Source organism: Muntiacus reevesi, chromosome 17 (genome assembly GCF_963930625.1).
Source record: "Muntiacus reevesi chromosome 17, mMunRee1.1, whole genome shotgun sequence".
Lineage (NCBI taxonomy): Eukaryota > Metazoa > Chordata > Mammalia > Artiodactyla > Cervidae > Muntiacus > Muntiacus reevesi.
The window spans coordinates 27,438,187-27,458,744 of NC_089265.1; the positions used below are offsets into that span (position 1 = coordinate 27,438,187).

The following is a 20,558-nucleotide window of genomic DNA, read 5'->3' on the forward strand; positions in this document are numbered from 1 at the left end:
TTATCTTTCATCTGAGTAAGTAAAAATTTAGGAAAATCAGTAAGAGATAGGAGTCTATATTTGCTTTTTTTTTCAGAAAGATGGAAAATAGTGACTTTGTCACAGTGACATTTAGCAGAAGGGGTGGAGGGTTTCTTTCATTGAATTTTTTTTTAATCTGTTCTCAGCTAAAAAAAATTCTATAAGACTTGCTTAAGGTGATCTATTTTTAGCATATTACATTTCTTTTTTTAGCAGAAAGTTAAACTTTTTGTTAAAAATAGTTCATATTGGTATTCAAGTCAGAAATTTCAATTAAGAATTGAAGGCAACCACGTCTGCTCTTATGAATTTGCCCTAAAGCTTTCTCAAACTAAAGTCATAGATGGACTTGTCTTCAAGTGAATAGTTTTCATGTTTTCCACGAATAGGTCTTTGCTATATATTTTAATGAAATTTGGAGAAATAGGTATAAATATTGACTATATTTCATGAAGACTGAGGCTTTTCCTGTTAAATTTCTAGGTACGGGAGAAGTGAACGTTGCGGAAGCAGAGAGTCTCCTTGAACCCTACCTCCAGCAGTTTCCAAATGTATGCTTAGAATTTCAAGTGTCTGTTTTCAGCCATAATCATTCTACCAGGGTTGAGTATTGAAAAGTCTGTTTCTCCCTTCCTCTGCAGGGCTCCCTTGTGTTGTTCTATCACGGCCGGATAGAGCTGCTAAAAGGCAATGTGGAAGAGGTAACTTATTTGAGGGGGTCATTTTGGGGGCCTGTCTGTTTAGTAGAGTTGCGTAGCAAACTCATTCCAAATGAGCAAATCCAGCTGTATGCGCTAGACAAAAATAGAGGGAAAATATGTAATTAAAAAGCCGAACTTTAATTTTGTGGGTGCATTCTACTATGTGTAGTAGATTTTAGAATATAATGTGTATGTACTATGTATAGTAGGATATACTCTACATTTATGTATGAAGTATTTGAGGCAATTCAGGTTTGGATATAGAAATACAGGTGGCCAATTTAAGGGACTTTCAGGAAACTTTGACTACTATCCATCTTGGTATTACTTATTGACTTTGGAATCTAGACCTTCCATAAAGATAACTTCATTGTACTACGTGTGCTGCCCAACAAAGGAAATTATTCACTAAATCCCTTGAAGAAAAAGAGTGAAGAGCCTTTCATATAAATATACTCACAAACAATTTTCTTCTACACAATGGGGACAAACATATTTATTTTTCCTTGATTTGATTTTTTTTCCACTTACAATACATCTTGGATTTCTTTCCAGGTCAGTATATCTAAATCTTCCTCATTCTTTTTGATGGCTGGGTTTCATTCCATGAGATGGGTAAACTGTACTTATTAAAGTGGTCCACTATTGATAGACATTTGGCTATTATACACAATGCTGTTGTAAACATTATTATGTATACATCTCAGTGCAAAGGTATATTTATATAAGACAGTCTGATAGGATTTCTAGGTCAAAGATGTTTGCATTTTAATAAATTCAAACAGATTGCCCTCCTTACTTAAGCTAGTCCATTTAAACTCCTATAAAGATATGACTATAGCCCACCAGGCTCCTTTATCTGTGGCATTTCCCAGACAAGAGTACTGGAATGGGTTACCATTTCCTTCTCCAGGGGAATCTTCCCGACCCAGGGATTGAACCTGCATCTCCTGCTTGTCAAGCAGATTCTTAACCACTGAGCCACCTGGGAAGCCCAAAGATATGAGAATACTTGTTTCCAATGCTTTTTGCCAACTCTGGTCATTATTTATCTTTTATTTTTCCAGTATGATGGCTGAAAAATGATAATCTAATTTTTAATTTATATTTTCCAATAAAAAAGCCTTCATATGTATATTTGTCACTCATATATATTTTTCTCTGATTTCCTATTTATATCTTTAACAATTTTCCCATTGATTTGCCTTTTTTGGTAAAATTATTGTATGATAAGTGTTAATTCTTTGCCAGTTATGTATATAGCAATATCTTCTCCCAGTCTGTCCATTGCCTTAAACTTGGTTTAAGGTATATCTTACCCTCTGGAAGTTCTAAATTTATTGTCAGCCTTTTCTTAAAGGACTTCTGTATTTTATGTCTTACTTAAGGAAGGAACTTTGCTACTCCCACATTATAAAGTTTGATGGCCCTCCTACAAAGTTAAATAAGGAGACAGAATTTAACTGCATTGTGGGCATGTAAGGAAAGGAGCATGTCATACTGAGTGGTTTAATGAGTCATGATTTTGTTCTTTTTGTACAAAGTGTTTTATGTATTTTTCCATTAGGTTATTATCTCCTTGTCTAATATCTGGATGATCAGCTTTATGCAATTGACTTATAGGCACAAGAGATATTTCGAAAATGCATTTCAGTTCAAGAAGAATGGAAACAGTTTCACCATCTCTGTTACTGGGAGCTGATGTGGATTTTTGTATTCCAACAAAACTGGAAGGAGGCATATTACTATTCAGATCTGCTTTGCAAAGAGAGTAAATGGTCCAAGGTAAAGCGTAGTACTTTGAATAGTGTCATCTGTTTGCTAATAAGTGTACAGAATGATTTTCATTTAGGATTGTTTGTTCAATAGTATGACATCAACACTGTTTTCTCAATGTAGAGATCCGTCAAAGGAGGAAGTATGGATTAAGTACCTGCTGTTTATAACTACTGTCCTTAGCACTATATGCTTTAAAAAGCCATCTAAGCAGCCCTTTTCAACAAAGAGGCTTTGTTTCTGAAGATGAATTTCAGTTATATATAAAAATGATCAAATATCAAGTTTTGATAATTTTTCATAGACTTTTTGATGTCCTGATAATGAAGCTTTTCATAATAATAAAAATTAATTCTTTATTCATTCATCTGTTGATGGATACTTAGGTTGCTTTTGTATCTTAACTTTTGTAAATAATGTTTCTATGAGCATTAAGATGTATATATCTTTTTGTGGAATTGCTGGATCATAGGTAGTTCTATTTTAATTTTCTGAAGAATCTTCATACTGTTTTCCATAATGGCTGTACCAATTTACATTCCAACAATATACTAGGTTCCCTTTTCTCTGCATCCTTGCCAACATTTATTATTTGTTGTCTTTCTGATGATAGTCACTCTAACAGGTGTGGCAAGATAGGCAAAGGAGATTGAGGTACACAGTAATAGATATAAATAAGATAAAAAGGTTGCAAAAACAGGGAATATAGCCAATATTTTATAACAACTTTAAAAGGAGTATAATCTATAAAAATATTGAATTGCTATATTGTACACTTGAAACTCATATAGTATTGTAAATCAATTAAGCTTCAATTTTAAAAAGTTCTGAAAACCTTCTGATCCATTTGTGAGAAATTGGGAGGAATGAGATAATGATCTCTTTTTCATTTTGTCCACTTCCTCATCTGTGAACATTAAAGTTGTATAATAGGAGAATGGCTAAGATTTGGTGGAAAGTGTTGATCTTGTTTGGAACAGATAGCAAGAGGCTTCATTTCCCTTTTTTGTCTTTGATACCTCAGATACTATATCTGGAAGATTTGTAGTTCATTCTTTTCTGAAAATTGTTGTTTATTTATTTATTCTTGGCCGCACTGGGTCTTCATTGCTGCATGTGGGCTTTCTCTGATTGTGGTGAGCAGGGGCTAATCTAGTTGCGGTCTATGGGCTTCTCGTTGCAGTGGCTTCTTTTGTTGTGGAGCATGGGCTCGAGGGCATGGGGGCTTCAGTAGTTGTGGCTGTTGGGTTCAGTAGTTGTGATGCCCAGCCTTAGTTGCCCTGTGGCATGTGGGATCTTCCCGGACCAGGGATCGAACCCACGTCCCCTGCATTGGCAGGTGAATTCTTAACCACCGGACCACCAGGGAAGTCCTGTGGGTCATTCGTGATTTACAAGGTAGAAATATCATGTACTAGGGTGCCCTCTAACTACTGCTTTTCTTTTTCTCAAGGCAACATATGTGTTCTTAAAAGCTGCAATTTTGAGTATGCTTCCAGAAGAGGATGTGGTAGCAACTAAAGAGGATGTGGTAGCTTTATTCAGGTAAGCTCATGATGAGTTCCAGACCTATATACCCAGCTCCCATTTACCACCTTCACTTAGGTATGTCGAAACATTCAAAACTCCCTAGTAAACCTATGTCCTTTCCTCTTCCAGTGATTGGAACTGCTAGTAGCAAGGCAAAAACCCATAATACTTGTATCACCACACTACCCTGTCCCTCTGTTCCCCATTGAGAGGAGAGGTATAGATAAGAGCATAGAGGGAATAATAGTTGAGATGAGGTCTGAAGGAGCTGCAGAAGCAGGTGGAGAGTTGTGTTGATACAGTTTCAGACCAAAGGAACAGCATATGCGAGGACCCTGTTGTAGGAAGTAGCACTGCACATTAAATGAGCTAAAGCAAAGCTGATATTGGCAGGGCATAATGCTACATTTTGTATATAGGCCAAAGTAAAACGAATATCCAGATTACTCAAAACCTGTCTCACAGAATACAGAATTAAAAGAAAAAAACAGATGACATCTATGGCCATACCACCCTGAACACGTCTGATATTGTCTAATCCTTGAAGCTAAGCAGAGTCGGGGCTGGTTCATACTTGGATGGGAGGCTGCCTGGAAATACTGTGTGCTGTAGGCTTAAAAAATAAGACAAGATGTCTTTTAGTGACACAGAGATCATTAGTATCCCATGCAGGAAGTGATAAGGTAATAGAATGGAAGTAGAAACCAGACTGGGGTTGGCCAAAGAATGAATGAGATATAAAGAAATGAACAGAGTTAAGCATAAATACATTAAGCGATAGAGAAAGTTGGAGGGAGATGTAGTATCAAAGAATATATTAATGGGAGAGATCTGAGCATTCTCAGAACCACTGGGGAGGACCCAGTTCAGAAAGACAGTTATACATTCAAGTGGGAAATAGGATAAATGATCTTTGTAAGGCTCTTGAAAAGTCAGGAGGAGATAGACTCCAAAGCACTGATGGCAGGACCGGCTTTGTTTAGATGGAGGAGCAGGTCCTCTGTTGTATCATGCAGGAGGAAGTCCAGAGCAGGCTCAGAGGCATGCCAGCTCGTGTGTGGAGTCCGAGCTGTCTGTTGAGAGCGAAGGAGAAAGGAGTGGGCTGGAGGTCTGAGGAGGATGGAGAATGTTTGAAATCGTTGTTGCAGAGTGGGACAGAGAGAAGCACAGGATGGGAAATGGCAGGCAGTGCGAGGGCTCATTGGAGGTTGGTGCTGAATGTACAGTGATGCCAACCTGTTCTCATTGCAGGAAGATGAGTGCAACCATGAGACACTGGCAAGGGAGTCTAGGAAATAAGCTGTAGTCTGCAGCAGTAAAGATTGTCTGCAGGGCAGGCTAAGCAGGAATATGGAGGGACGGAGAAGAAGGAGACTGCTGAGTTGGGAGAGAGTTGAAAGGCAAGAGGACCAAAAGTCTCATTAGAACAGCCAAGGTTATAATGAGGAGGGTGGTTGGTATACCTGAGTTTGGGCTCTGATGTAGAAAAGTTACAGATGATGAAATGGCCTAAGATGCAACTGTAGGAGTAGGTGGCTGTGGTAGAAAGGAGGATGTGACCTCTGGAGATGAGGCAGGTAGGGGAACAGAGAAGCCCCACTGCATTCTTTAAACATAGTTGATGACAAACACTTTTAATGGAATACTGTATTCTGTGGCCACGTTATGAGCAGTAATGGCTTGTCTGCACCCTCAGACTTGTCAGGACAGATTTGAAAGTATGACCAGGACAACTTTGTCATGCTTTTTAGAAACTGGACCATGTATATACCAACTGTAGAATCTACATTAGTGGGAGCCATGGAATGCCACCTGCTACTGGTAAAATGCATTTCCTTGTTTCACACACACGACAACAAATGGAATGGAATGTTAAGCTATATTGGGATCTTTTACATCTCAGTTTCCTCCACTCCAAAATAAATTTTCTCTGCATCAAAATAATTTCTGTGAAACATGTAACTAATCCTATTTTCAGGCAAAAGCTTGAAGTCTGCTATATGTGTGATAGCATCTAACTTGTTGAGATACTGAGAGGAGAATTCCCCCCAAATGAATGTTCTCTTCATTACAGACTCTGATCCTTAAATCAGGAGGTTTCATGTCCACTGCACGCTTCTGACCCCCTCCCTCAACCCCCACCTCACATGTCCACCGCCTCTTCCACTGATATTAATTAACATTCATGATGGGCATCCTGGTTTAAAACCATGTTTGTACACCTAAAAGTAATATAATGTTATATGTCAATTATACTTCAATTAAAAAAACCCATATTCCAAGATTGTGCCCAGAAATAACGTAACACAAGCTTGTCTTCATATGGAATGCTTTTTCTGTCATTGCGTCTTCCCCTTTCTTTCAGTGGTGTAATTAGATATTTCCCTAAGTTCCTTCTTGGCGACCCGTTTGGTGCATTTACAAGACTATGAGAAAGCGCCCTTCAAATATGTAGCCTCTGTTCCCATTTTTCTGTGCTTGTGAATTTTATAATTGGAATTTTTTAGAATTTTGAGAGAAAGATTGTAAGCATGCTATGTGTTCTTAGCTGATTATTTTCAAAATCACTTATGCTTGGGAAATATCTTCTCAAATTATGCATGAGTTGATGACTCTTTTTGAGCCACTTTTACCAGCGAAGCCACGGACTGTAGCTCACCAGATTCCTCTTGTCCGTGGAATTCTCCAGGCAAGAATACTGGTTGGGTAGCCATTCCCTTCTCCAGGAGATCTTCCTGACCCAGGGATCAAACCCAGGTCTCCTACATTGCAGGTAGATTTTTCACCATCTGAGCCTCCAGGGAAACCACTCTTAGGTCTGGGGTGGAGCCTAAATTTGGATTTTGGACAGGGTTCCTGGTGGTGCCGATCCACTGCTCTAGGGAGCGCAGCATAACAGGGACAGGTATAAATATTGCATGTGTTCTAATGACCTTTCACTGGAACTGGGGCTCTTCACAGACAGGTGGATGGCTTGAAGCAGAGAATTGCTGGGAAATCAATCCCTACTGAGAAGTTTGCTGTGAGGAAGGCTCGACGCTACTCTCCCTCGTTGCCAGCACCCGTGAAGCTCGTTTTGCCTGCCCTGGTATCTGCCTTTATTTACTTACTCTTTGCATCCTAGAAATACATTATCTAGTTTCAGGGGCAGGGAGAACATCTAACTTTTGTTGTGAAGTTTCCTCAATTAAAAATCATTGTGTTTGATAAAGGTTGTTTATAAAATATTATATCATTTAGGTCTTACAGTAACTCTACGAGAATTTTTCTTTGTAGCCTCATTTGACAAATAAGGAAATTCAGACAGAGAGGGGAGTTGGCATAATTGAAATTGAGTTGAATTGTAATGCAAGCCACATATGTAAAATACCTTTTCCAGCTGCTACCCTAAAAATCAAAAGGTAAAAAAATTAAAAAGTAGAGGACACATGATAATCGTTTTCAAAATATTTGTTTAACCCAGTTTATGCAAAATTTTTGGAGTAGGAAATGGCAACCCATTCCAGTATTCTTGCCTGGAAAATTCCACGGACCGAGGAGCCTGGCAGGCTAGAGTCCCTGGGATCGCAGAGAGTCAGAAACCACTGAACGACTGAGCACACATGCACGCATGCAAAATTTTGTCATTTGACTGTGTAATCTCTGAAATTTATTAATGATTTCACATTCTTTTCTATTGTGCTCATCCACTCAAGCCTGGTGTGTGTTTTATGCTTCGAGTGTGTCTCAGTTTGAACCAGCCACTTTGCCCCAGAGCCATAAGTGGCTGGTGGCTTGTTGTAGCCTAATGCTAGAGCTCCCCTTCTTGATCAATGTGCCGTTTAGGTTAGGCTTCATAAAAAGCACAATTTCAAGTTAAATGGTTTTAATGCAGATTTCTTTAAAAAGTACTGAATATATCAAATTACAGTAACTTTTGGGGTCTAGTTTGTGTGTGTAGTCAAGTAACACAGGGAAACTGTTTACTGCAAGTAGACATCTGCTGTCTTTTTTTGGAGGTTCCTGATTTTTTTTTTTTTGATTCCAGAGTATATTCAATTATTCCCCTTTAATAGTTGCTTAGTTTCCAGTTTTTATTACCACAAACAGGCTACAGTGAATATTCTTCTATAGATCTCTTTGTACGTGGGCATATAATTCTCTGGGAGAGATGTTTAGAAGTAGAATTCCAAGTTGAAGGGCATATGCATTTAATACTTGGACATTGCCAGATTGCTCTCCAGAAGGGCTGTACTGATTTAAATTCCGACCAACAGTGTTTTATTTTTTTAATGTGTGATTGAGCTTTTCATGTGCTTGTTCATTTTTACTTCTTGTTTCGTAAATTGTTGTTCATGGGCTTACTTCCCTAATTTTTTAATTAGGTTATTTATTATTTTATCATTGACTTGTAAGTTACAAAGTGAGTGAAAGTCACTGTCATGTCTGACTCTTTGCGACCCCATGGACTATACAGCTTATGGAATTCTCCAGGCCAGAATACTGGAGTGGGTAGCCATTCCCTTCTCCAAGGGATCTTCCCAGCCCAGGGATCGAACCCAGGTCTCCTGCATTGCAGGCGATTCTTTACCAGCTGAGCCACAAGGGAAGCCGCATTGACTTATAGGAGCTCTTTAAATATTCTGTGAGAAGAAAACTGCAGCTCCTCACAGGTGTCCTTTGGGGGCTAGCCTGCACCTAGTTCCTCAGCCCAGGTGTTTCCTACTTAAGAAAAACAATCTCAGAGAACAGAACCCTCAGACCAGGTTGTGCCTGGTTTGTGCCTGTGATGCAATGAGATAAAAATATGGCCACTCTGTCAATCATATCTGAGCACAGGTAAGAAGAAGAACACCATACAAATCACAAAAGTGACCAAACATCCTCCTTTTCCAGCTAATATGGGAGCCTGCTACTGTTTTACCCATGACACCTTTCAGCTCCATTCCTACCTCATTTCTATCAAGTGATTAATGCTGGGAGATTTTTTTCTTTCCATGTCACGGAACTTCCCTGGGATTTTTCTAGCTCACCATAGTCCTTTTTCTCCATCATAAAACTTAGATGCTGGTGTATACATATGATGTATATGTTGCTCTGATTACTAAGGGCCTTAAGGAAGGTTGACTCAGAGCACTTCTTTCTCCAGGGCTAAGGGTGTAGAATTGGCTTGAATTTGTGGTAACTAGGAATTTTACTAAAATCCTGTATTTCACAAAATGACCAGTTCAGATACAGACTTTTCTTCTTCTGATCAAATGTTCGATCAATAAAAATAAAATTAAAAAAAATCATCAGTTTAAATAAATATTCCAAAAGTTATTGAACTCTTACGTGATTTCTAATAAGAAAATTTAGATGCAAAGCAAGAATGTTGTGATCTTAGTTTTCAGTCCCAAAAGGTGAAGATGACTTTGCTGTCACTCAACTCCAATGTATTTTCCTTGTTTCTACTGCTTCCCTGTAAGAGGCTGTTCAAACAATCTTAACATATTTTACCATTTATTTATTTCCAAGGAGATTCTAATTATCCTGCTTACTTCATACCTTTCAAAATATGAACTGAACTACCAGGAAGATTAGAAAAATATTTTCAAGCAAGAGCACATTTGCTTTTGGTTCAAAAAAAAAAAGAAAAATTCTCATCTGTTAGCCTATTAAATGTAATTTGCAATGAGGGCTGTCATTCTGCCATATGGCCTTTAAATGAATGTGTTTTCTGCATATTGGATTGCATTACTGGACTACCACATGTTTTTAATGGTATAAAAGAACCTGAGCCAGGTAAAATATTTCCTATGTTCATTTGCAGTGATGTCCTTGGAAATATTTTATGTAAACAATTGACAGATATAGAAAAAATGTTTCCCTTTACTTAAGAGCAACAACAAAAATTTATGTTTGAATTGTTCATAATATCTTTTTAAAATATTGTATTTATTTCTATCTGTAATCTTATTACCTTCCAGAAGGATTGGATACCAGTAGGTGCTTAGTAAATACTTCTTAAATGAGTAAATTAATTTTTCAGTGAAGATACAATATACTATATATACTGAACTATTTTGTAGTATAAAAGGCAAAAAGCATTAAAAGCAGTAAATAAAGTGAAAATGGGGAGATCAAATCACTAAACTCCAAATGAAGAAAGCTAAGAAAAATGATCTCTAAATGTCTTGAGAGCACTAGCAACTGAGGCAAAACATTCACACCTAGCTTTGTTGTAAAGAACACCGGATGACCTCACATAATTGTGAATGGTTTCTCATTTTTCCTCATTAGGAAATGATGTATGTTTGGAATGGTTTTCCACTAGTGAGTAAAAGAAAAGACCTTTCTGAAAATCTGTTGGTAACTGTGGAAAAGGCCGAGGCAGCTCTACAAAGTGAGAGTAAGTATGAAAAGCGAGAACCTGGAAATCTTTACGGCTGTCCCTCCCATCCTTTCTCAAAAGAGCTTGAGCCGCAGGTGTCTGGTTGATTGCAGTCAAGATAGGGGGAAGATACCTGATACAACACGGATGAGTGTTGGGGACGTGAGGCTCTGTGAAAGAAGCTGGAGGCAAGACAATAGAGTGTGTGATTCCATTTATATAAAATATTGAGGATAAATCAGTCCATAAAGACAGAAAGCAGATTAGTGGTTGCCAAGGGGTGGAGAACTGGGGGTGTGTGATCACTCAAGGGCGTGGCATTTCTTCTTTTCATGATTGCTTATTTTTAAAAAATTTTTTATCTTTAAAAAAATTTTGTTATCTTTTAATTGGAGTGTCATGCTTCACAATGTCATGTTAATTTCTGCTGCACAACAGCATGAATCAACTCTATGCATACATATATCCCCTCCTTCTTGGATCTCCCTCCCATGCCCCCGTCTTACCGCTCTAGGCTGACACAGAGCACTGTGCTGAACTCCCTATGCTAAATAGCACATTCCCACCAGCTATCTGTTTTACACATGGTAGTGGTATCTGTTATTACTACTCTCAATTCATCCTGGAGTATGATATTTCTTTTTGGAGGTGGTGAAAATGTTCTAAAGTTGATTCTGATGATGGTGCACACCCCTGTAATATACTCAAAACCACTGAATTGCACACTTTACATGGGTGAATTGTATGTTATGAGAATTTTATCTTAAAGCTGTTACAAAAAAAAAAAGAAAAAGATGAAGAAGGCAGTTTTAATTTTAGAGTAGTACAAGGGGAGTGGTGTGTACTTCTGGTTTTAGTTGGTTTTAACTTTTTCCATGCCTTCTTTATTGCTCTCTAATGACTATTGCGTTTTTACAGACCCAGAGAATTATTTGTTTTCAAGTTGAAATCTTGTCACAATTTGATTTTTTTGCTTATTACTTTCGGTTGTACTGGGAGCCCTTCTCCACTTTACTGGATGCTCCTTATACTGGAAGCAGCTGCCATAGGAGGAAAGTCAGCTGATTTGGACTTAGTGTCCCAGCTCTGCAGCTGTGAGTCTGTTGGAAACATAACTTGTCCATAACCAGGAGGGCCTTTGGGTTCTTTTAAAATGAAACCCAGGGTTTTCTTGCTCTGACATTTTCTAGTTCTCTGTCATGAATAGAGGCTTTATCTTTTTGCTAAACAATGCCATAAGTGATGGCTTTTACTGTATCCTTAGTTAGTTAGTTCAGTCACTCAGTCATGCCTGACTCTTTGCAATCCCATGAACCGTAGCACGCCAGGCCTCCCTGTCCATCACCGACTCCTGGAGTTTACCCAAACTCATGTCCATTGAGTCGGTGATGCCATCCAACCATCTCATCCTCTGTCGTCCCCTTCTCCTCCTGCCTTCAATCTTTCCCAACAGCAGGGTCTTTTCAGATGAGTCAGCTCTTCACATCAGGTGGCCAAAATACTGGAGTTTCAGCTTCAACATCAGTCCTTCCAATGAACACCCAGGACTGATCTCCTTTAGGATGGACTGGTTGGATCTCCTTGCAGTCCAAAGGACTTTTCAAGAGTCTTCTCCAACACCACAGTTCAAAAGCATCAATTCTTCTGTGCTCAGCCCTCTTCATAGTCCAACTCTCTCATCCATACATGACCACTGGAAAACCATAGCCTTGACTAGATGGGCCTTTGTTGACAAAGTAATGTCTCTGCTTTTTAATATGCTGTCTAGGTTGGTCATAACTTTCCTTCCAAGGAGTAAGCATCTTTTAATTGTACCCTTATCAAGCCTCAAATCATTTAGATGTTACTCCAAGACAATGGTCTTATCCTCTGGAACCACAGGAGTAAAACCAAAATTTCTAGGGTGATAAACATTTTAAAAGGCATAGAAATTCACAAATAGCCAGGAAAAATTCTCACAGTTAACTCACTTTTCTTAACTTGAGGAAAACAGGCACTGAAGGGGTACTGGCTGCATGTTCTATACTCCTCACACGGAGGATTAAATTATCGTCTGTGACTCCAGGGATGAACACCTCATTTAGATTATTTTTTACTTTGGCCACAGCATGTGGCTGAAATGTGTAATGAGATTTCTCTTTACAATTACCTTTAAAAAATTAAACATTACATTTGAAAAATGTAGGTGAAAAAAGGCACCCATGTTTTTCCTACTATGCACAATTAATTTAGAGTTTCTGTTTATGCCCTCCCAGATTTATTTTTATAGTTATGATCATAGTGTATCTGGACATACTCTAGCCTGTATTTTTTATTTATTATATTATAACCTTTTCTCTCATTGAGATATAATTGACATATAACACTATATTAGTTTTGGATGTACAGTGTAATGGTTTGGTGTTTGTACACATTGCTTTCCATATTTGAAATTATTCTAACTTTAGATTCCCATCAATAGTTCAGTTCAGTCACTCAGTCATGTCCAACTCTTTGTGACCCATGGACTGCAGCACGCCAGGCCACGCTGTCCGTTATCAACTCCTGGAGTTTATCCAAACTCATGTCCATTGAGTCAGTGATGCCACCCAATCATTTCATCCTCTGTCGTCCCCTTCTCCTCCTGCCCCCAATCTTTCCCAGCATGAGGGTCTTTTCCAGTGAGTCAGCTCTTCACATCAGGTGACCAAAGTATTGGAGTTTCAGCTTCAACATCAGTCCTTCCAATGAACACCCAGGACTGATCTCCTTTAGGATGGACTGGTTGGATCTCCTTGCAGTCCAAGGGACTCTCAACAGTCTTCTCCAACACCACAGTTCATAAGCATCAATTCTTCAGCGCTCAGCTTTTTTTATAGTCCAACTCTCACGTCCATTCATGACCACTAGAAAAATCATAGCCTTGACTAGACGGACCTTTGTTGGCAAAGTAATGTGTCTGCTTATAAACATGCTGTCTATGTTGGTCAAAACTTTTCTTCCAAAGGGTAGGCGTCTATTAATTAACTAAACATCTATTAATTAGCTATAATTATATTATAGATATAGATTTAAAAATTTTTAGATCTATTATATCATTATAGATATAGATTTTATAATATAATTAAATTTTAATTATATAAATAGATTTTATAAAATTATAGTTTTATAAATTTTATAATTTATAAAATTTTATAATTTTATAATATAAATTATAATTTAGATATAAAATTTTATATAAATTTTTAATCTTTATTATAGATAAAATAAACCTCCTTACATTTTTACATTATCTTCTACATTTTTAATTGTAGGAAAATGCATATAATATAAAATTTGCCATATTAACCATTTTTTAAGCTGTATGGTCCAGTAGTGCTAAGTATATTCACTCAGTTGTGCAGCCAGTTTTGAGAACTTTTTCATACCCCTTAAACAGTAACTCCCCATTTCCCGCTCTTCACAGTGGTTGGCAATCACCATTTTGCTCTTTATTACTGTGAATTTGGCTACTCTAGAGACTTTATATAGATGGAATCGTGCAGTCTTTTTCTTCTTGTGCTGCCTAATATTTCCCTTATCCTAATGTCCTCCAGGTACATCCATGTTGCAGCGTGTGTCAGAATTGCCTTCATTTTTAAGGCTGCTTAATATTCCGTTGGATATTTATACCAAATTTTATCTATTCATCCATCAATGTATATTTGGGTTGCTTCCACTTTTGACAACTGTGAACAATACTTCTATGAACATGTATATGCAAATATTTCATTCAGATGCTGCTTCCAGTTCTTTTGGATATATGCCTCAAGGTGGATTTGCTGGATCATGTAACATTACTATTTTTAATTTTTTTAGGAACTGACATACTGTTTTCTCTAGTGACTGTACCATTCATTCCCACCAACAACGCACACAGGTTTCAATTTCTCTCCATCCTTGACAATGCTAGTAATTTTCTTTTCTTTATCTGTTTTGTTTGTTTTTTGGTAGTAGGCATGCTAATGAATGTAAGATTTTTTTTTTTACAATTTTTAATATAGAATAATTTCAAAAGGAAAAATATTTACTTTGATTTGAGTGGAAATTCAAAGTAATGCCACATCATTTTAAAATTTAACTGAGGTAAGACTCCATAAAAATTTACTTAAAAAAATAGGTTTCAGAAAATTGGGGTTCAGTAAAATCTATTAAGGGTTTTGAATAAATTTACTAGTATTTATTTTTGTGGAACTAATTTGGTCACTTTTCATTAATTTGTTCCTTTGAACACTTATTTTTCATACCAGGTATAGCATTGTGATAGTAGAAAAAACATTGTTCCTGTCATCAAGGGAATTATTTGTGATTAAATGACACATATTTGCAAATTAGATGAAAAGATGAATATGTTTTAAAGCAAGTGTATATGTGAGAAATGGGAGGTAAAGAAAAACCTTTTTTTTTAATTAAGTGAAAACATTTGTAGGGTATTTTTTTCCTCCAAAGGAGTAGGCTAGCTTGCTTCTGTTTTCCTACAAAGACGGTGGTTTTAGTTCAATAGAATAAATTCTAATGTTTGAATGTCCATCCTTTGTAGTATAGACTAATACATACCACCATTGAGTAAGACCCTTATTTTCCACGTGGAATTGATTCCAACACTCACTGTGGATACCACAGTCTTTGGATGCTCAAGTTCCATACTCTGCCCTCTGTATCCACAGATTCCTCATTCGCAGATTCAATCAGCCGCAGATCCGAAACAGCCCAAATCTGATTTGTTGATTAGAAGCATAACTAGGATTTTTTGAGTTAGGGGGGAATGGTCTTTAATAGGGAAGGTGATGTAGTATTGATATCTATGATTTTCATAATGAATAACTTGTCAGATCTTGGAAGTGAGAGGTGATTATCAGCTATTTTCAGCACCTAGAAAGAAAGCAACCTTCTTTGACTTGGTTAAGTAGCATCCTTAACCTCCCATAGACAAGCTGCTTACTGATGAAAACACCAGCATGTGTTAATGCTGATTTCTGACATTTGTCCTGAAAGCAAGAGTATTTCAGTATGAAGGACTCTCAGGGCCTCATCATTTTGGTTTTTTGTCCCTTCCCACCTGGGTTGTCACAGCCTGAATGTATAAATTATCAGTCTGTCTTGGAATAACTTCTTATTTCTACTTAACTTGCAAAAAAGAAAAACCCAAATTCAAAAGTGGTAGATGCAAAATGGCCACGTTTGTCAGATAGATGTCACACACGATATGGTTCCTTCTGTTAATATGTGTTAGCCTTGGGCTATAGAAGGTAGAGTCGTTTTCAAAAGGAAAAAATGTCCTGAAAGAAGATCCTCTATGTTAGCCTCATGCAGTTAGAAGTTTGTGGGGATTTTAGGTGCCTTACACGTATTTCAGAACCACTTTGTCTAATTTTATGATATAATTTCATCCCCCAAAGCACCTAACCTGGGAGAACTGGTAAGCTGTAAACATAATGATCTGGGGAGGGTGTTCTCCATCCTGAATTTTTAATGGGGAGAAGGCCATCTGCTTCTCCACATGGAAGCGTTACCCTCTTCTGCAGGAAGCCAGCCCAGTAAGGGGCCAGAGCCACAGGAAGAGGCTGCCTGCTTGATCCTCACTGCTTTACCTTTCATTAAATTAATAAAGCTCTTACTTTATTTACAGTTCAAACTTCCTGTTATTTTACCTAAGGTCACTTAACTCAGAGGTGAGCACTTAAAAAAAATTTTAAGTGGCTAGATTGATAAAATGAAAAAAGGCTAGAATGAACCCCTTAATCAAATGGTGTGTTGAAGTATTAAACTCGATATTCTTTTCATTTGAAGTATTTCACTGAATTTAGTGAGGCATAAAAATGCTAAACATATATATTTTTTTAATTTTTAAATGATCCCACTGAAACCTAACAGCTGTTAGTGCTGCCTCTTAAGTAGGATATTTTTGTTTTTGTGAGTGAACTGTATGTGTTTTGCTTTAAGACTCCAGTGACTACTCCGTAGATGACGACTGCCTAGTGAAACTGCTAAAAGGATGCTGCCTGAAGAACTTACAGCGGCCCTTGCAAGCAGAATTGTGCTTCAATCACGTTGTCCAAAGGTAAAAGCAGACAATAAAGCCAACTTCAGTGCAAATTGCAGTTTCTGGGGAATTGCTGTGAGAAAGTGATGCTTTTATCTCCATGGCTAACCTTTTTTTACTTGGTGTTATCAGAAAGAGAATTCAGTAATGTTTTCTTTATTCTTTGAGAAAAAAATGATAACCTAAGTGAACATGGCTTTCTGCCTTTCCACCTGGTATTCAGAGGTGACTCACAAAAGCTAAATTTACAGCCAAGCTGACAGGTGTCTGTTTAAATTCTGGCAGTGTCATACTGAACACCTGATACTTTTTTGATTTGTGCATTTGTCTGTTATTCATTTATTCTACCAATATTTGAGTACCCACTATGTGCCAGAAACTGTGAACCTGAATCCTAGGGTTTCAGAGTTGAATAAACAGACTAACCATCATTGTAATGAAAATTTGGCAGGAAAGAACAACTGTGATGAATGCTATAACAGCTTCTCTTTTGGCAAGGGGCATTTTTCTGTAGATGAATGAGTTTTATCCCCTCAGTAGCATTGATGATGATGTCCTGCTCCTTTGCTAATTAGTGAGTTGAGTCAAGGTTCTGTTGCCTGGCCCTCTTCTCTGCATCTGGAGCCGCAGATGCAGTTTTCTACAGGGGCCAGACAAGTAACCTTTCTGAGTGATGGTGGGAATGGGGATTGGTGGGCACTGCGGATCAGGGAGATTGTGTGGTCTCTCTAAAGAGTACTGCCACTCCTGAACTCAAATTGATTATTACTCTTGACAGTGTGAGCCCACTAGTAATAATCCCTACCATTTATGATTGAAAGCCTGGAATCTGAATTTTATGTAACATCTTCTGATTTTTAAACCTTGGCTCAGTTTTTTGGAAACCATTTTGTATACCAAATAAGTCACAGCCACGGACTTCTGCTTGATGTCTTCTGTTTGATATCATGTGCTTTCCCATCTATAACTACTGATCCTCTTTTTCTGACCATATTTTCTGAGTATGTAGGAGGACTGCTGTCCTTATAAGAAGAGGAAAGAGACAATGTCTATTTCTCAAATTAATAATATGCTGTCTTTAGTAAATATGTTAAAGACGTATCCATTGAGCTCTCTCTCTTTTTTTTTTTTTTTCCATTGAGCTCTCTTTTATTGACATTTTTATTAGGATCAAAAGATGACCTATTTGGGCTATTTGTTATGTCTTTTGAATCTCATAGTGGATAGTTTGCTGGTGTGTTTTATAGTTTTGTATTGTGAACTCAACTTCAATGAGTTTTATCTTGAGACTCCAGTGAGGCTAGGATTGAGGAAGAGTCTCTAAGCACTGTGCTTTTATTTCTGCCAGATGCCCCAAAGGGTTTTCTCACCCTGGGCCACTTTCATGTTAATTTCATTGCTTAGAGCTTCTTGGATCATTTGGGCCACATAAATTTGAATTGCAAATTCAGGTGAGGACAGACTCATTGATTATTAATTTCTTAAGGGATTTGCTTTTTCTTCCTACCTAGAGAACAGGCCAGTCTTCCCACAGGGCGCTAGTGGTTAAGAACCCACCTGCCAATGCAGAAGACATAAGAGATGCAGGTTTGATCCCTGGATTGGGAAGATCCCCTGGAGGAGGGCATGGCAACCCACTCCAGTATTCTTGCCTGGAGAATCCCAAGGGTGGAGGAACCTGATGGTCTATAGTCCATAGGGACACAAAGAGTCAGACATGACTGAAGCAGCTGAGCCCAGAGTATAGGCCACAGAGCCCACTGCCCTTGTCTTCCTCCTGTGCCATGAGTGGGTTTTCGTCTTCTACCCTTTCTCTGATGGAGCTGGGCCCCAGCTTTTTGGAGTGGTCTCAGCCCCTGCTGTACGTACTATGTGGGCCCAAGGTCTCACCTCCTGTGTGGACACAGACACACAAAGCCTTGGCTGAAACAGACCCAGGAGTGCTTTGGCATCATCGACACGATTAGAGTTCTGGCTTTGTTTTCAGTTTGAGAGTCCTCCCTGTGTTCTTGTGAGCTGAGCTCTCCTTTTAAAAGGGTGCTGCTCTTACTTGTTTTAGTGCTTCTAGATGTTGGGAAGTCAGGTGATTTTCATCATACTGCTGTAAACGGAAGTGTTGGCCCCTTCTTTCTTGACGTTTTGAAGCATTATAAGACAGTGTAAAGAGAGCTAAAACTTAGTGAAAAATAAGTGGAGTCATTTTCTAAATGGAATCATATCTGAACATGTTCATGATCTTGTCCTTTCTAGGATAATCCTCAAAAATCTGCATGTTTTTTGTCTATGTGAAAGGCAGTAAACAATGTTCAGTGCTGGATTTAGACCTCGGAATAAAATGAAAGAGTAATAGAGGAAATCCCTGGTGTTCCAGTGGTTAGGACTTTATGCTTCCGCTGCAGGGGGCATGAGTTCAATCCTTGATTGGGGAACTAAGATCCTGTATCCGATACAGTGAGACCAAAAAAAAAAAAAAAGTAATATATTAAAAGCATACTGTTAAAAAAAAAAAAAGCATGCTGTTTATTGCCATGGTTTATTATATTCTTTAACTGTATAATGACAGCTTTTCTCTGGTAATAGACTTAGTGCTGTTTTCAGCACTGTTTTCATAAGAATGGGGAAAAATATATATGTTGAAAAAGAATGATATGTTCCTTGTTCTGTTTAGATTTAATTACTTTTCATTCACTCTTTTAGTGAAAAGCTACTGAAGTATGACCACTACCTAGTACCATTTACTCTGTTTGAATTGGCATTTTTGTATAAAAACCAAGGAGAAATTGACAAGGCCATAAAGGTCCTAGAAACTGCAAGGTAAGTGGTAATGGAAGCTTTTCCTCCATTGCTATGGAGTCAGGAATATCAATACTGTTTTTACAACAGCAGTAACTTGATACACTTAAAAATGAACACATTAGTGAAAAAGTCATTATATTACCTTTGCTAATTTATGCTTAATTTCTACTTGTGGCTTTTGTTGGAGTTGTGCAATTTTCAACCTTCTTAATGCCTGACCCTGTGACTGTTTACAGATGTTGTGATTTGGGGGTTCCTACAGGACCGAGTTCTAACCTATTCTCTTCTGTATCAGGGACCAGAAAACTTTTTCTGTAAAGGGCCAGTTAGCACTTTTGACTTTTCAGTAGAGGGTCTCCATTGTAAGGACTCAATTGTACTGAAGGTGGCCATAGAAGACAATATGTAAATAAATGGGTGTGCCCAGAGTTGGCCATAATTTTGGTTATAGTTTGCTGACCTTTGGTATATTCCACCATCACTCTCATTTCATTAAAAAGCCTCTGATTTGAAGAAGCCCTTTGAATCTTCCTGACTCTTTCTTCTTTCTGGGTATTGTGGCAATTTCAAAGCACTTTATCAATCCTGGTGGACAGTGGCACTCAGATTTCCTGTGATCATGGTTCATTTACTGCGGACACAAACCCTGTGGTCTGCTTGCTTTGAACACTACTTGCAGTGGAGAAAGAATGCCATGGTAGCTCTAGGCCATAAATAGTGTAATAACTCATTGATTTGTCCATTTCCTTAAATTTAGCAAGTATTCACTGAGTACCTATTATGTGCCAGACCCTCGAGAAGGTTCTAGGCTAACAACTGTGCATCAACAGGCAATGTTTCTGCTTTCTAAATTGTGGAGTATTGGTAAATACAGAGATGAGAAAAATATCAATGATTTATGCTTTGTTGAGATTTACGATATGATACAAGGTACCTGGGTGTTGCTTTAGATTGAGTTGATTCTGAAAGGTTTCCTTGAGGAGGTGCTGTGTAGTTGAGATTAGCATAATTAAATCCAGTCCTGAGACGATCTATCACCAGAAGACTGGATGAGGAGCATTCCTGTCTGAGGATAGGAGCGGGAGAGTGTCAAGATACTAGGGTGATAATGATGCTTTACTGAAATGGGGAATACTTAGAGGAGCAGGGTTGAAGAGAGGAAAAAAACATATTTCTGTTTGGACTGTGTTATTTTGAGGTACCTATAGATATTCATGTGGAGATGGTGAGTTAACAGAGATTTATATGAGCATGTAGTTTAGTGTAAAGGTTAAGGCCAGTTGTAGATATTTGAATGTCACCAGGACAGAGACAGTGATAT

General features: G+C 38.0%; 1 protein-coding gene across 3 annotated transcripts in view; it reads left to right on the top strand.

Annotated features, from left to right (window-relative positions):
- TTC39B (tetratricopeptide repeat domain 39B) overlaps positions 1-20,558 on the top strand; it is a 140,452-nt gene that overhangs the window by 110,759 nt on the left and 9,135 nt on the right. For all 3 annotated transcript variants that reach the window (XM_065907753.1, XM_065907755.1, XM_065907754.1), the window contains 8 exons: positions 505-572; positions 663-722; positions 2,346-2,507; positions 3,952-4,043; positions 6,990-7,116; positions 10,290-10,398; positions 16,342-16,459; positions 19,139-19,255. In XM_065907753.1, coding sequence (XP_065763825.1) covers positions 505-572; positions 663-722; positions 2,346-2,507; positions 3,952-4,043; positions 6,990-7,116; positions 10,290-10,398; positions 16,342-16,459; positions 19,139-19,255 — 853 coding nt within the window. The remainder of the gene's footprint in view (positions 1-504; positions 573-662; positions 723-2,345; positions 2,508-3,951; positions 4,044-6,989; positions 7,117-10,289; positions 10,399-16,341; positions 16,460-19,138; positions 19,256-20,558) is intronic.